Genomic DNA, 17,485 nt, shown 5'->3' with positions numbered 1-17,485 from the left:
ATATGTTCAAGACTATCAAGCCCTCTGGGAAATATGCAGCATAGCCTCTGAAATATGCCAAAACCCATATTTTGATGAAAGCATAAATTGCTTCCCTTGCTTTTCAAAGGCTAATAATCCAGTAAAACAAGGAAAACCAACCACCATACTTGAAAACATAATGTACTGAGAAAAATTCTGCAATAATTTAATTATGCTATGATATATAAAAGCCAAGACCCGGTACCTTTTGCTAACACAGAATTTTAGCAGGAGCTCTAAAAGACAGATTTTTAGGGCTCAGTGGTAAATGGAACACAGCACTTTCAACTACTATGAGTTACTTTATAAATCATGAAAGTAGTATTTTTTAAATTTATTTTTATTGTAGAGTTGACATACAGAGCAATTTCCAAGTCCAAGAACAGTCTGCAGAACTACTACCCATGATCATATAGATACTATTTTTAAAAATAGCTAGGGGTTTTAATATAAGTACTTATGATATCTAGTATTACCTATGATAGTACCTATCATATATATATATATGTATATGTATATATATGTGTGTGTGTGTGTGTGTGTGTGTGTAAGGAATTACACACTGTGTGGCATAGCTCAAGTGATACAGTTCCTACCTAATAAGAATATATTCTAACAACAATAACACTAATATATACTGGTAAATTATAAAAACCACATTGCTTCCCAATGTTTCATTATATTCATCTTCAAATCAAAGCAATATATATTCATATATACATATATTTTTTTTCTTATCTTCTTACTTAGAATACCAGGAGGAAAAATCCTAATATTATCAATTGATTTTTTTTTTTTTTTTTTTTTTAGTCATGGGGCTTGAACTGGGTGCTGTCTCTAAGGTCTTCAGCTTAAGGCTAGTACTCTACCACTTGAGTCACAACACCACTTCGGGTTTTCTGGTGGTTAATGGGAGATAAGAGTCTCATGGACTTTTGTGCCTGGGCTGGCTTTGAACCATGATCATCAGATCTCAGCCTCCTGTGTAGCTAGGATTACAGGCATGACCCACTAGCACCCACCTTCAAACTCTTTTGAAGAAAGAAAATTTATGTACTAGTTTGGGGGGAAACATGGCTGTGGCCTGGATCTTGTAAAACTGATGTACATTTCATTTGTACAGTGTTGAAAGGAGATTGCAGACATCCTATAAATTAAAAATGGCTATTTTTCCCAAGAATCTGGCTACACATATTTTATACCATTTTTCTATATTCTATTTCTCTTCATTCTCTTCAGTACAGCAACAGATAATCACCAATTAAATGCTTACCTAGCTTAATAAAAAGAACTTAGTTCAAGTCCTGGCTCTATAGCTTTCTTCCTGTATTGAATATTCCTAGATTTCATCTTTTTGACCTTGAAATCATAGTTGTGATAGTGTTATTGCTGATTCTTTTTGAAAAATATGACTATACAAATTGTTTTCTATTTAAACCCATATTAAAATTCATTTGCAGTGTCAATGCATGCCAAAGTCAAAAAGCAAGTTTTAAAGATTTAAATTCTCATGTTGAAAATGGATTCATAGTAAAATAGTGACAAAAGTTACATAATATTACCTAAATGGGAAATGAAAGGGAGGAAAATATCTTATATATTTGTGATTCATGTTGATTAAATGTACAGATTTATTCCGTGACTGAAACTTACGTAACCTTTATTCTGACTCATGAAGTGGTTACGTGGCAAGAGCTTAATGAATGCTTGTTGAACAAATAAATCAATAAAATGATGTTTACATTTCCAGCAAAGTAAAATGAAAATTCAGGAGAAAAAAGTGTAAATGGGAATCAATTGTACTCTGCCCTTCACTTTGAAGAGGAGAGCAAACCAAACATCAACACTCCCAGTATGAATTAAAGCAGCTTGAAGAGCAGGAAAGAGACATCTAGATTTAGAATTAAAAACAATCTTTCTTTTTCTAGTTCTCCTATGTATATGCTCTATGAAACTTAAGTCAGTCACTTATCTTCTATGGTACTATTCTAGAAAGTAGAACTAATTCTTTCTATGACTATAATGAGATGGTTTGTAGAGGTGTTCTTTGTGAACTTAAAATGGAAATACACTTGTGTATGTTTTTCTCTCCTTTCTCTCCAAAGTAAGATAATTCAGAGAGCAAACAAGTACTTTTTACAGAAATCCGGTGTGTGGGCTTCTCTGTCCTTTGCCAAGCAGTGTGATAGGTTGATCATTTCATTCTGAGCTCTTCTGGTCTTTTATGTGATGTTCAGGATGGATACAAAAAGTCGCCTCTCCTTCAGTGGGACATTCAATATATAATATTGAACAGAAATAAGTTTATTTGGGAAATGTCATTGATAATCTAAGTTACGAAGTTATCATAGTAATATAGAGTTAGATTGAATGTACCAAACTAAAATAATGATGGGTGAATAGATAGATTTCTTAATAATCGTTGCCGTCAAATTTTAGCAGGATAATAAATTTTTTGTGATGAAAAAAACCTAGCTTGTCTCATTCATAGTGTGAATAGAATGTTCTATTACCTACTGACCAAGGTGCAACTCTAATTTAATGATATGGATCAGTAATGGTAACTGGGTATATGCTAACTACTATCTAAAATTATTTTTACCAATTATATTCTTTGCTCTGTAGAGCTCATGAGCCAGGTTCATTATTATTATTATTATTACTATTATTATTATTTTATTTTGGCCTGGGCACTGACTGATCTTGAGCTTTCTCAAGGCTAGCACTCTACCACTTGAGCCACTTGGTTTTTTCTGTGTATGTGGTACTGAGGAATCAAATCCAGGTCTTTGTGTGCTAGTCAAGTGCTCTATCACTAGGCCATGCTCCCAAACCCAGGTTCTTTTTTTTTTTTTTTTGATCATGGGGCTAGAACTGTTGGGCACTGTCCCTAAGCTCTTCTGCTCAAGGGTACCACCCTACCCTTGAGCCAAGCCCTACTTCCTGTTTTCTAGAGGTTAATTGGGGATAAGAATCTCAGGGCCTTTTGTGCCTGGGCTGACTTTGAACCTTGCTCCTCAGATCTCAGCCTCCTGAGTAGCTACGATTGCAGGAGTGAGACACGGCTCCCGGCTTAGATTTTCTTTAGGTGAGGCGACAACTCTGGAGTATGAGCTGAATGTTCCTTTAGATTGGTATTAGGCCTCTTGAGTCATCTTTTTCCTCTGGTCATTTTTGCAATAAGTTCTCACTTTTTTTTGCCTGGTCAGCTTAAAGCATGATCCTCTATCTGTGTCCTTCCCTCCTTCTTATATTTGGGATAACTAAAAAATACCACTATATTTAGCATTTTCTGTTGAGATCTCATAAACTCTTTACCTAGGCTGGCTTAAACCCTGATGCTCTTGATCACCACCTTCCAAGTAACTAGGATTATAATCATGAGCCTCTGACACAGTGCTGAGACCCATTCCTTTAATTATGATATAAAAACTTTAGTGCTGCATGAGAAACAAATGTTTTAAAAAAGTCATTTGCAATATATTTGAGTACTTTATTTTAGGTAACTATGCTAAAAAAGATAATTAACTATCTTAGAATTCAAAGATTAAATTTGAGTATAGCTAACCTCACAAGGGAAGATAAGTATTATCAAATACTGTTTCCTACTGTTTTTTTCCCAACTCGAGGAAGTGAAAATGGCCAGACTCTGTGAATAATATAACATAAAAAAGAAAATTCCTTAACATTAAAAATACAATGGGGGCCAGGAGTTTGGCCTAGTGGTAGAGTGCTTGCCTTGCATGTATGAAGACCTGGGTTCAGTTTCTCAGTACACATACATAGAAAAAGCTGGAAATGGTGCAGTGGCTCAAGTGGTAGAGTGCTAGCCTTGAGAAAGCCTAATGACAGTGCTCAGGCCCTGAGTTCCAGCCCCAGAACTGGCAAAAAAAAAAAAAAAAAAAAAAAAAGTTCTATTGTAAGTTTTAAATATGTTCAAATTTCCCATTTAGACTTCTTTTTGTTCATAGTACCTTGCAAATAGATCTTAGTCACTCCTTAAAGATTTGGTAGTTAGGGCCAGGAGCATGGCCTAGTGGTAGAGGGCTTACCTAGCATGTATGGGTTTGATTCCTCAGTACCACATACACAGAAAAGGCCAGGAATGGTACTGTGGCTCAAGAGAGTGGTCGAGCCCTAGCCCTGAGAAAGCCCAAGGACAGTGCTCAGGCCCCAGGACTGGCAAAAAAAGTAAAATAAAATAATATCATAGTTAAACTAATAGTAACCACATCAGTACACACAATTCAGTTTGAATTACTGTAGCTATTCTGAGCACATTGAGACATGAGTATAGTATATGAAGTTTCACTGAAAAATAACGCATAGAAATTTCAATCTTTAATTTTAATTCATTTCTTTGCCATTTTACTATTTTCTTAAGCCTATATGATTTTTAAAAATTATTATATGAGGATTTATAACTCTTGGCTCCTTATAATGAGATCATATTTTCATCAGACTTAACCTGATAGGAGCTGAGATGCTGAAGAAGTTTTTAAAAAAGAAAACCTCACCGAGTAAAACCAATTTCACCCAGAATCATTCAAGTTCACAGATTTTAATTAACAGTTTGAAATTTTTAATATTACTTGAATTTCAGATGGGTGAGAACTTAACACTATATTAAAGGGTCCCAGGCAAAAGGACATAAATTGCGTCACAGAGACTTATTAAAGGCAATGAAAATTCAGCAGACAAATACTGGCAAACAGATGCAAGAGCTGAATTAATTTTTAAGCCCTATGACTTAGAGTGGATTGTAATGCATCATGGTGACAGACACAGCACATTACTTATTTCATTCACAAGCTTAAACATCCCAATACAGTTAAACACATGAATGAAATGAAATTTTTTAAAGTGTAAGTAGCATAAGGGTATCCTAGAATTGAAAATGCTAATTTCTCTCTGGGTCCTGAAGCCATTTGTCTAGTGAGAGGTATGATTCTGCTTTATGAATGAAATCTTACTGCTTTCCCAAACAAATTATGTTCTATTACATTTATTTAGTATAGATAGTTACCAAGGTTTTTCTCTTAATATAAAATTGTTTATGAATCAGAGGGAAACTGTATTTACTAATATAGTTTTGTTTTGTTTTTTTAAGCTTCTTCAGTCACACCTAAAGGAAGTTCTTGGTCATTGAGTTGATGATATCAAGTTGTGAAATGTCATGTGGTTAAAGGAAAATGTACCAAAAGCAAAACTAATGGAGTGCAGAAGCTCTCCTGAGTAGTATAATTTCTAGTAATAAATTGCAAGATGGTAATTTAGCTAACTAATTGTTCTCATCTGCAGTTCACCTACTTTGTTAGTATTTGTTAGTTCATTTGAGAATTTGATGGAAACTATGTAACATCTCCACATGAAATTTTACATGTACAAGTCTTACAAAGATTTGAGGGGGTTTATGAATTCCTACCTTAAGACAGTCATTTGCAATATATCTTAACATTTATTTGGGATTGAAAGGTTACTTTTTGTTCTTTGGATTTTCCCATTTGTGACCTACTATGTAAAAGACTACACCTAAGACTAAGGAAATAAAGGAAAGTAACTCTGGACATTTTACAACCTAGTATAAGTTGATAGACAAGTGATATAAAGTAGTAAGAAATTATTGATATATGTATGAAAAAGCTGTTGCAAAAGCTTGCTGGGAAGGATGGCACTTATTAAGGCTGAGTAGATGTAAACTATAAGACAGAAAAGACATTCTGTGGGGAAGCAGTATGGGGGGAGGTGCACAGATGAGAGCAGTCTGCACTGCCTTTACATTGCTAAAACCATGCACTGATAAGAGATATATAGCAACAAACGTATGGGGGAAAATTAGATTTCTCTGTCAGCATTTCTCAAGAAGTGTTTGAAAGCTGTAAAGAATCTGAAAGGAGCTAGTCTTCCTTTCCCTAGTTTAGCCATCACAAACCCTTTCTTCTAGTTTTGTATAAGCTTTCCCCCCACACACATACACACATCTACCCCACTCCCATCGTCTTCCTTAGCTGGAGAATATTTGGTACTCATTTTGAAGGTAAAAGCAATGAAAAAGAGCTTGCTTCTAAGTAAGTGATTCAGGAAAATCCCATATGTACTACATTCCTAATCAAATACATGTAATCTGTTCCTACTCAAAAGTCTTTTGATAATGGCAGCAGTTACAACTGTTTCTTTTTTGGCCTTTATCACAAAAGTCGATGAAAAAGAGAGCAAATGCGTGGTCTAATAGTCTGAGCTAACAATAAGCTATTTTCAGTAGAGCAAAAAGGACGAAAGCCAAAGGTATCCATTACCCTTCCCAGGACAGAAGACCAAGGCAGTTGCCGCCTGCACCAGATGCCCAGTCTTTGGGCTTGACAATGCACATCTTCCCTAGGGAAATATTGAGAGAAAACTAAACTCTTGCAACTTGATGCAGAGTGATTTGATGTCCATTAAGACATCTCTCAGTAAAAGCCTATTCAGGCTGAGTAAAGATTCCATACTGTTGTCTCCTAGAAAGTGAGATTGGTATGTAAATCACCAGATATGGAATTTGGGCTTTAGAAAAACCATCAAACCATGCACTATCATCTTTACTATTAATCAAATAGAGACAAAGGGTTAATACACTTTTTTTCTGAATAGCTCTTTCAAATTAATAAAAAAGCAATAACATAAAGAACACAAAAGGTTTGTTAAACTAATCTGTAGTTGGAATCAAATGGCTGTTTAAGATTTAAAAGGATGGTCAAATCTTATTGGCTAAGAAGTGAAAATTAAAATAATAAAGTTATCATCTGCCTACTACTAGAATAGTCAGGGTCAAAAAATGTTCTTGTCTGGAACTGGTAAGGATGTGAGAAAACAGCATTTCTCATAACCTATTATCAGGAGTAAATTGATACATTTATTTAGAAAGTAAATTTTAGTTTCTTAACAGTACATGAGCAGAAATACCCTTTTACCTAAACAATTCCAACTCTAATGACACTCAGGTTCACATACAGTGGCAAATATTTTTTCTTATATTGTAAACTGTCATTTTTATAGAAGTTTTCTGCTATCTTGATATTTAAACTGTGCAACTCACATATGTATTGTAACATTGTGTGTGTGTGTGTGTGTGTGTGTGTGTGTGTGTGTGTGATGGCAAAAATAGAAATTACCCAGGTGGATACCAATGGCTCACACCTCTAAACCTAACTACTATAGATCCAGAAGATTTAGGCTCATAGCCAGCCTGGGCAGAAAAGGGGAGGTAACTGCTCCTAGGTGTGCTGGCCACCAGAGTGATGCCACTGAGTGCGAGAAGACTTCTGAGGAGGACATGTGTGGTCCTACATGGAAAACAAAGAGACAAGGGAAGTGTACAGGCAGACAGGCAAGGAGAAAGGAGCTCTTTTCCCTGGCAGACCTAACAGTCAGACCTCAGCCTTCTGGGTAGCTGAGGCTATAGACATGAACCACTAATGCCTGGATCTCACTGACTTTCCTTCCCAGGCTGGCTTCAGATCTTAATCTTCAGATGTCTATCTCCTGTCTAGCCAGGATTATAGGTGTGAGCTACCATCACCCAGCCAGAACTTTCCATTTCCTTTTATATGGTAGAACCGATTCAGAGCTAGTGAACAGTAAAGTGACTTAATCTCATTTTTTGATTTAAAGGATGACTCTGGTTAGATGATAGTGGAATCCTCATACAGAGCTGAGTTGTAAGAACTTGCTGATATGATATGAAAGAAAAAGGACATGTCAGAGATTTAAAACAATACTGATTGAGAATGGTGAGGTTCTACTGAGGCTGAGGTCTTTTACCAAAGAGTTCTTGAGTAGCTAGAGTAAGTCCAAGTGAGAGGCAATTTTTGTCATTAATTTTCACAAATTGTATAACAATTAGACCTTGTTATCCCATATTAAGTTTGATGTGTATTTACTTTTAAGTGTATATACTTAAAACTTTATTAACTTAAAACCATCTTGCTATCAAATACATATATATATATATATATTAATCCCTCATAATTAGTTTCACTGACATAACTTGCCAAAGTAGAAGGAAGGGGCTGGGAGTTAGGCCTAGTGGTAGAGTGGTTGCCTTGCATGCACAAAGACCCGAGTTCGATTCTATAGAAAAGCTGGAAGTGGTTCTGTGGCTCAAGCGGCTTTTTGGAAGGCCCAAGGACAAGGACAGTACTCAGGCCCTTTATTCAGTCCCCAAGACTTGCAAAACAAAACAAAACAAAAGTATAAGGAAGAAAATTATCTTTTTTGTTTTAACTCTTCAAAATTTGTGATTTGCTATTTTATAGGTATAAGTAAAGCATACATAAAATCCAAGCAATAGTATACACTAACCAAAAAGTACTTGAAGGTAAATCACTAAAGTTCTTATTTTTAAAATATGAACTACTGATTTTATATTATAGTTTAATCTGAAAAATAAATATGTAAAATAAGATTCAGTTTATACACTTACACTGTGTTTTAAAAGCCTGCAGGCTTGCATTTCCTGTAGTTAAAATTATTTGTAAGTGCCCTTGAATATTCAAATGCTTGATTACTGACATGCCCTGTCATTAGCAGATATAATGAAATATGTGTAATCAATTCTGAGATAGTGAAATTGCTATAAAATTTTAGTTTTGTTTGCCCATTAATATCATACTTTGGAGCCCACCAACACACTTGGTATACAGGAGACTATGCATATAATGATATATTGTTAATTCTATTGATAATTTTTCTGTGACTAAAAGTAGTATGCTCCAGTTTTCTTGCTTATATATGATATGACATCATATTGTCTTTGTATTCGCCAGTGATGTAAGTGAAACTCTTTGTGCTTACAGTCACAGGATTTTATTCATTCATTCCCCCATTGTTTTTCTATTTATTACCTAGAAACCACTTATCCAATAAACATGTGTTGAGAGCTTACCATAATACTTTTTAAATCTTGGCTTCATGTCAAATTTTTGTAATATTTTTAGTGTTGCTGATTATTGGTAATGAATCAACCCCTACAATAGTCTCAGCAGTGTCGGTAGTGAGGCCAGAAATCTACATTTTGTCAAAAATGCTACAAGTTAACTGTGATGTTAACTCAGAATTAAGAATTAATAGGCTTTACTTTCAAGATCCAGGAATGTAAGCAGGAACAGGAAATAGTTGTTATTTGCCCAAAGTAATTACAGTAGAGGATAGTAAGGGCATGAGTAGGGTAAACATACATCTTCCCACTGAAATCTAAAACACTGGTCCCTTGATAAGTAAGTCCATTCAGGAGGTTTAAAACACAAAAAGAAGAATTTTGTCTCTTCACCAAACCAAATGATCCAAATTGTGATTGAGACCATATTTTCTGCCTTACCTACTCTATTCCTTAATCAAATGAATCAGCTATACCAGACTCTGTGATTAAACCCAGGAAATGAAAAAGCAGAGAAACGTTTCTATTTCTAATGAAAGACTACTAGAGATTAGAAAGAGATGAAGAATTGCAAAAACAACAGGCTTTTCCAAAGCAGGACCTATGTTTCCGTTTGATCAAGATTTTCCTCCTATGCCCAGGTCAGAATCCTACCTGTAGGGTGGCAGTGAATCGGCCTGGGTGTTGTCCCTGAGTTCTTCAGCTCTAGGCTACCACCCGACCCTTGAGCCAAGCCCTATTTCCCATTTTCTGGAGGTTAATTCGAGATAAGAATCTCAGGGCCTTTTGTGCCCAGGCTGGCTTTGAACCTTGCTCCTCAGATCTCAGCCTCCTGAGTAGCTAGGATTACAAATGTGAACCATTGTGCTGGACATCATATGTATTTTTTAGTCTTCCCCCGCCCATGGCTTATGAGCTAATGCTCTTATCTAGTCTCTACATACCCAAGATAATTCTATCCCTTGATTTCTGACCAGTGAATTTAATGAGATAACTCAATTTTCCCTATTCAGAATATTTATTTATCTTTCAGCTTAACAAGTCAAAGATTCTTGCTAAATCTTTCATATTTGCATTCTTGTTTATTTGGGCCATTGCCAGGTGTACTGTTCTCGTGGCTTTAATATTCATTACCATACACAAATTTTATGTCCAGTTCTTTTCATTTTATTTTTATTTTATAAATTAAGCATTATTAGAACCTTTCTTCCTATAATTACTATATGCAAATACAGATTATTACTATAAACAGAAGGTGGCTTTGGAAATTTAACCTATTTGAAATAAAGGGAGACAAGCACCAGATTCCTTAAGCAACACCAAAATTCTCTACAAAATGCAGTGCTTACAGCCATTCTCTGTCATTTTCTGGCCTTCAAAAGTGGGAATTGGGAAGTGTAACAGGACCATATCTAGAAATCCTTTGCTGGAAATATACCCGATATAATCCAAGCCAAAATCCTGTAAACAATACTAAAAAAGCCCCTCTTATTAAGAGAAGTTTGTCTGATTGCAATGTTAATTTGTCAGCTGCAGGTTTAAATGTAGTATGGATACATTTAATGTGAGTATGAATTATATAAATTTCAAGTTATATAATACCAAATATTAATAAAATCTCAACTTAGATAAATATTATGAAATAAAGATACTTTCCTCACACATGCAATTTGAACTTTTTTTTTGTGGGTCATGGGGCTTGAACTCTGGGCCTGGGCACTGTCCCTGAGCTCTTCAGCTCCAGGCTACTGCCCTACCCCTGGGCCTGGTGATTTTCCCTGAGCTCTTCAGCTCAAGGCTACTTCTCTACCCCTTGAGCCACAACCCCACTTTCCGATTTCTAATGGTTAATTGGAGAAGAGAGTCTCATGGAACTTTAGTGCCTAGGCTGGATTTGAACCTTGATCCTCAGATCTCAGCCTCCTGAATAGCTTACATTATAGGCGTGAACCGCTGTACCCAGCTTCTAACTTGATCTTTTAACACTATCTTTCCTACTTATGGTGAAAAGCAGGTAGCCCGATCTTAGATAGGATTTTCTTGGTTATCATGCGCTTTTTAAATATGACTTTATCATTTTCTGCTAGTCTTTCTATTCCTATTTTGTTATTTTTCATATATTTTTATTGTAATTAATAGAAGGGTTACATGATATTTGCCAGATAGATGGTGCATTAATTCCCATACATTGATACCCTTTCACATGTCTTGGTCACCATTTCCCTCCCCCCACCTCCACCCCTCATCTTGTTTCCCCTGTTCCCTATCCAATTTCAAATAAGCAAATACAAATATATCCGATATATCAGGTAACAAAGTGAGATACTGTAACAATATGAGATAATCAAGGGACAGCAAAAGAGATGAGAGATAACATAGTACCTTGAGAAGAACAATCATTCATTCATTATATCTATTTTGTTATTTTATAATAGACTTGACTTTTAACAAATATATTTTCAGCATCAATTGACATGATAATGGTTTTTTTTGTTAATGTAGTATATTACTTGAGCTATTTTAATATGTTGAATTATAGTTGCATTTCAGGATTAAATATCACTTAGTCATGGTGAATAATCCTTTTAAGTTGTTAGTAAATTTATTTTGCAGGTATTTTGTGAGGATTTTTATATTCAGGTTCAGAAGAGATATTGATTTATACTTTCCTTTGGACATGTTAGGCTTTAGTTTCAAGGTAACAGTGACCTCATAATGATTCCTTCTTTTAAGAGATTTGATATTGGTCTTAATTCACTTGATAAATATTTGGTAGAATTCAACAGTGAAACCATCAGATCTAGTTTGAGGTCTTCCTTTCTTTCTCTCCCTCCCTCCCTCCCTCCCTCCCTCCCTCCCTCCCTCCCTCTCTCTCTCTCTCTCTCTCTCTCTCTCTCTCTCTCTCTCTCTCTCTCTCTCTCTCTCTCTCGCTCTCTCTCGCTCTCTCTCGCTCTCTCTCGCTCTCTATCTTTCTTTTTTTGCCAGTCCTGGGCTTGAGCTCAGGGTCTGAGCACTGTCTTTGGACTTTTTTGATGCTAGAGCTCTACCACTTCCAGCTTTTGTCTAATAATAATCTCTCTATGTTACATCTTTCCAAGCCCTTTTCATGCTTTTTACTATTATTTAGTTGTTAAAAGTATTTCTTGTAAACAAGACATAGTTTGTTCTTTCTGCTTTTTTCAGTTCCTACATTTTTATTGGAGTGCTTAATATACTTTTGTTTAATGTTATTATTGACATTGAAATATTGTTTTATTTTATTACACTTGTTACCTTTTTTGTTTGTTTTGCCCTTCTCTTCTTTCTTTTGTGTTAGTTTTTTGTGGAAATGTTCTTTATTCCTTATTGTTTAAGTCTATTTCTATTAGTGGTTTTTTTCTTTTTTGGTTGGTTTTGGAACCACAATATTACAAATTTTACTTTGAGAAGTACATTAGGAGCCTTCCATTTCCATTTACCACTTGCATCCTCAGACATCATTTTGATATATGGCGCATATCTATCTGTATTATAAACCTTAGAGTACTCAATTTGGCTTAAAGATTCTTACATACTTTTAAAAAATCAAGAGAAGAATATATATCTATTTACATATGTTACATATATTAACATTCTTTTTAGAGTTTTCACTTGGTGTTTTTTATTTCCACCTATTTTCTGTGTGTGTGTGTCTGTGTGTGTGTGTGTGTCTTTGTGTGAGTGTGTGTGTGTGTATGTGTACTGGTCAAGGGCTTCAATTTGTGCACTGTTTTTTGTTGTTGCTTGGTTGGTTGGTGGTTTTTTTTTTTTTTTTTTTTTTGCTTAAGGCTACTGCCCAATTTGAGACACTTTCAGCTTTTTGAGAAGGGGTTTGGGGAGGTAGCTAAATGCATATAAGAGTCTCATGGACTTTCCTGCCAAGACTGGCTTTGAACTACAATCCTCAGTAGCTAGAACTAAAGGAATAAATCACCAGACTTCTTAGCAGTTTATTCTTTTGCTTCTCGTTTCTTTTAAAATGTCTTTCCCACAGCTATATTCACAGGACAATATGTTGGAAATGAACTTTACAACTTGGAAGGGGGTGGGAAGAGGGATAGGTGGAGAAAAAGATGGGAAGCATTAACAGTGTTCAAGAAATAATGTATTCACTACCTGATGAATGCAACTGAAACCCCTCTATACACCACCCTGACAATAAAATAAAATTTAAAAAAAAAAGTCTTTCCCAAGGGCTAGAGATGTGGCTCATGTGATAAAGTGAGTGCAAAGCCAAAGGCCCTGAGTTAAAACTCTACTAGTGAAAAAAAAAAAAAAAAAAAAGAAAGAGAAGAAAGGAAATGCATGTGTCTCTTTACATAACCCTTTCAGAAGGTCCTTTTCTTTCTCAACACTTTGAATGTGATTGTAGCATCTTATTGCTTCTATTATGCTGATGAGAAATTAGTTCCTCTTCATTACTTTTGTTCTCCTTTATTTACTTTATTGAGTTTTTTGGTTTTGCTTTGTTTCTCTTTTAGTGTTCTCATGATTTTTCTTGATGGTATCTTTGACTTGGAGCAGTTAGTTGTAATGTACCTCAGTGCAACGTTCTTTGTATATTTTATTTGTGGTTCCTTGAGTTTTTTGTAGCTGCGATTTTGTGTTCTTCAGCAAAGTTGGGAAACTTTTATATTATTATTTATTTAAATAATTGTTCTCTATACCTCTCTTTGGCCATAGTTATCCTTATATTTGTTACCAAAGTCATTTAAAGTTATTGATGACAATTATTTATGACACACAGTTTTAAACCTTGGAAGAATGTTTAATCTCACTTTGTTATCTGATATATTGAATTTATTTGTATTTGGTTATTTGAAATTTGATAGGGAAGGGGGGAAAACCAAGATGGGGGGGTGGGGGGGAGGGTAATGGGTACCAAGACATGTGAAAGGGTATCAATGTATGTGAATTAATGCACCTTCTATCTGGCAAATATCATGTAACCCTTTTATTAATTACAATAAAACTATATTAAAAAAGAATGTTTAAAAATGAGAGGAGTATGAATGAAATGTTGATTTTGAAGAAAATGTAATTCATTAAATATGCATATACACTATAGTTCATAGTCTGTAAATTATATTAATGTCACCTGTCTTCTTCCTGTTTACAAAATCTGTCCTTAGGTGCATTTCCTCCCTCTGCTATCTATTCTCGAAAAGACTTGCTACAACGATCTACCCATATTGCTACCAAGACTTTCCAAGCTCTCCGCATATTTGTGAACAATGAGCTCAACGAACTCTATACAGGACTAAAGACAGCTCAGAAATTTCTGAAACCTGGTGGTCGCCTTGTTGCTCTCTCCTTCCATTCATTAGAGGACCGCATTGTTAAGCGATTTTTGCTCGGCATAAGCCTTACTGAAAGATTTAACCTAAGTGTTAGACAGAAAGTGAAACAAACACTACAGTTGAGATCAGACCAAGAAAATGAAGAAGAAATCTCTGCAAGAACTCCCTTAATGTGGGAATTAATACACAAAAAGATACTTACTCCAGAAGCTCAAGAAATACAAGATAACCCCAGAGGACGCTCAGCCAAGCTTAGAGCAGCTAAAAAGTTGAGAAACTAATCGCCAACTGATCTTCCACTAGGCTGTCTGTTTTTCTAGTTATTTTAATGTGATATTCCTGAGCAGTTTGAAATAGCTAAAATATGTGACAATATAGAAATTAATGGGACTTAGAGTTATTATTTTTCCTTCAACAAAATGGAGGAAATTTCAGCATGACATAGAAAGCTCAAGCCAGGTTGCAGTAACATCTCAAAATTGGAAAACTATTTCTCTTTGCATTGTTTTTGACTTTTGAATAACCACTCTTAATGAGAAAAATTTTAAAGAATATTGTTGTGTTCTCTAAATATGTAAATTCAAGCTGGCAAAGAGAAAGATGCTATAATCATGTCTACATGACCTAAATTCTAAATTTGTGTTCAAATTTGCAAGACATTTTATGGCTCAAGTAATTAATGATAATCATGGAATGTATTTTAAATTTCCTACTTGTGAATAATTGATTACTACAGCTTTCTCAAGTGTAAGCCTTTTTACATAAATTTTAATTTTCAAATATTACTTTAAGGTATACAAAACTGAAAAGAATTACATTATAAATCATTACCTTGAAGGGATTTTCCAATATAATTTGCACTGTGTTTCATGTTTTGCATATAAGAATATAAGCCTGCTCTACCAGCTGTCATGGAGAATTATTGCAAAACTTATTCTTAATATCATTGTGTTTATTTTCTTTAATATTTTTTGTGGGTCATGGGGCTTGTACTCTGGGCCTAGGTGCTGTCCCTTAGCTCTTCAGCTCAAGGCTATCGTCCTACCCCTGGAGCCAGTGCACCACTTCCAGTTTTCTATTGGTTAAGTGGAGATAAGAGTCTCAGAGTTTAGTGCCAGGGCCGGCTTTGAACTGTGATCCTCAGAACTCAGCCTCCTGAGTAGCTAGGATTATAGGCATGAGCCCTACTCTCACACCCTGCTTCATTGTGTATTTTAATAATAACAGAGAATCCTGTTTGAGTCCTGTGATTTTTAATTAACACCTATTAATTTTTTAAAGAGCTTTATGATATTTTCATATATACATCTAATATATTTGGATCAAATTTACCTCTTTTTTTTTTTGTCATGGGGCTTAAGCAGTGTCACTTCCAGTTTTCTAGTGATTAATTGGAGATGAGAGTCTCACAGACTTTAATGCCCAGGGTGGCCTTGAATTGCTATCCTCAGATCTCAGCCTCCTGAGTAGCTAGAATTACAAGCATGAGCCACCGTGCCCGGCTTAAAATTTACCTCTTTATTATTTTTTGAACCTTGAGTTATAATTGAGCTGTTAAAGGAATTCAGAAATCTATTTGAAATAGAAAATTGTCAGATATACTCAGTATAATAAACAAATGCTTCCTCAATATATTTTTGCAGATTTAGTATGATAAATAAAAATGGTTTTTAGGTGAGTATTTGGCAGAGTATAATTTTTTTAACAAAATGATGAGATTGATAATTTGCATGTCAATGTTTTATATATGAATTTTTCTAAGTTATTCAACTTTTCAACAGGTAATAAAATTTGCAGTGTAAAATATAAATAGGTAAGTAGTTCAATGAAAGAAAATGATTTTAGTTAAATGATCACAAAATCCATTATAATTATAAAGAGTATATGGAATAGAAAGAGGGCATGATGGCTGAAGATACATGTAAAAAAATATTTCCTTAAATATCTAGCCTTGAAATCCTATTTAGATTGATAATTATTTGTTCAGTAAGCTATTATAGTTTCCATTATGCTTGCAAGTTATAAGTGAATCCAAATGAATGCAATTGCAACATAACTATATTGATAAAAATAGATGATAATTAAGAATTAATTTGCAAATTTACCTCAGACTTATTTTATCTACTTCTGTTGTATTTAACTTTAGTACTCAAGCTTGTTTGCTGTTTTACTTTACAATGTTTATTTTGATGTGAATACTCCTATAATGAAATCAGATTTAGAAAATTCTGCAAAGTACAAACAAAGCAAGGACTTAGGTTAATCCCCTGAATATTATTCTTGTGAATGGGAAAGATTTACAAAGTTCCCACCTGATTTCTGATTAGAAAATAAATGCCAAGCCTAATGGCACATATCTCTAATACTTAACTCTCAGGAGGTAGAGACTGGGAATAATACCTCATGGTTTAAGACTAGCATAGGCAAAAAGTTAGCAAGATTATCTTATCAGCCAACAAACCAAGGTTGTGCTATAAATCTGCGATCCTAGCTACCTAGGAAGTACAGGTGGCTGAGGATCATGGTTTGAGGCTAGTCCAGGCAAAAAGTTAGTGAGGACCCAATTTAACAAATTAGCTAGTGTGGTGGTGTTTGCTATAATCCCAGCTACATAGGAGGTTTACAGAAGAGGGTTGTAACCAGTCCAGACAGAAATGACAAGTGGAAAGAGAGGAATGGTGGGTGAAAGTAGCCATGCTATGTGAAAATGGAAGTAGATGATTCAGGTAATGAATGGGACTGGGAGATCTGAAGGAGAATGATAGAAGGAGTGATGCTGACCATGAAACATACTACTCAAAAATTTGGCATGTTGAGTTGAAACCCCTTAATTCAATTCTTTTTTTTATTGGTATTATAAAGGTGATGTACAGAGTGGTTACAGTTACATAAGTCATGTATTTCTTTTTGGACAATGTCACTTCTTCCCTCACTCACCTGTTTGTATAATTTTTAAAGATAATTTTTAAACAAATGAGAAAACTCTCTGAAAACTGCAAAACTGGTGAGTTCTTGCCCAGCAACCATAAAATCCTGTGTTCACTTGCCAGTACTGTTTTGTTTATTAAATTGTCTTCGTTTCTATGTTCTCTTAGAAGGGCCTAGGGTTTATTGAGAAACATTAATCATATTTTTATGTCTTTTCTACTTCATGTTACATACATATAATTTGCAATTTTATATAACTATTATTACTGAACTATTTGTTATGCCAAAACCAACAGTTTATTAA

General features: G+C 34.8%; 1 protein-coding gene across 4 annotated transcripts in view; it reads left to right on the top strand.

The window, feature by feature from the left end:
• The window catches only part of Mettl15 (methyltransferase 15, mitochondrial 12S rRNA N4-cytidine), a 116,156-nt gene extending 98,952 nt beyond the window's left edge, over nucleotides 1-17,204 (top strand). For 3 of the 4 annotated variants that reach the window (XM_090347964.1, XM_090347963.1, XM_090347965.1), the window contains one exon: nucleotides 14,086-17,204. In XM_090347964.1, coding sequence (XP_090204090.1) covers nucleotides 14,086-14,534 — 449 coding nt within the window. In that variant the 3' untranslated portion in view covers nucleotides 14,535-17,204. The remainder of the gene's footprint in view (nucleotides 1-14,085) is intronic. The other variant, XM_090347966.1, reaches the window with a different exon arrangement.
• The last annotated feature ends 281 nt before the right edge of the window (nucleotides 17,205-17,485 follow it).

The sequence above is a fragment of the Megascapheus bottae genome, chromosome 16, assembly GCF_031878675.1.
Source record: "Megascapheus bottae isolate mThoBot1 chromosome 16, mThoBot2.hap1, whole genome shotgun sequence".
In the NCBI taxonomy this organism is placed as follows: Eukaryota; Metazoa; Chordata; class Mammalia; order Rodentia; family Geomyidae; genus Megascapheus; species Megascapheus bottae.
The sequence above is the reverse complement of the archived record's forward strand: the minus strand, read 5'-3'. Positions and strand labels throughout refer to the sequence as shown.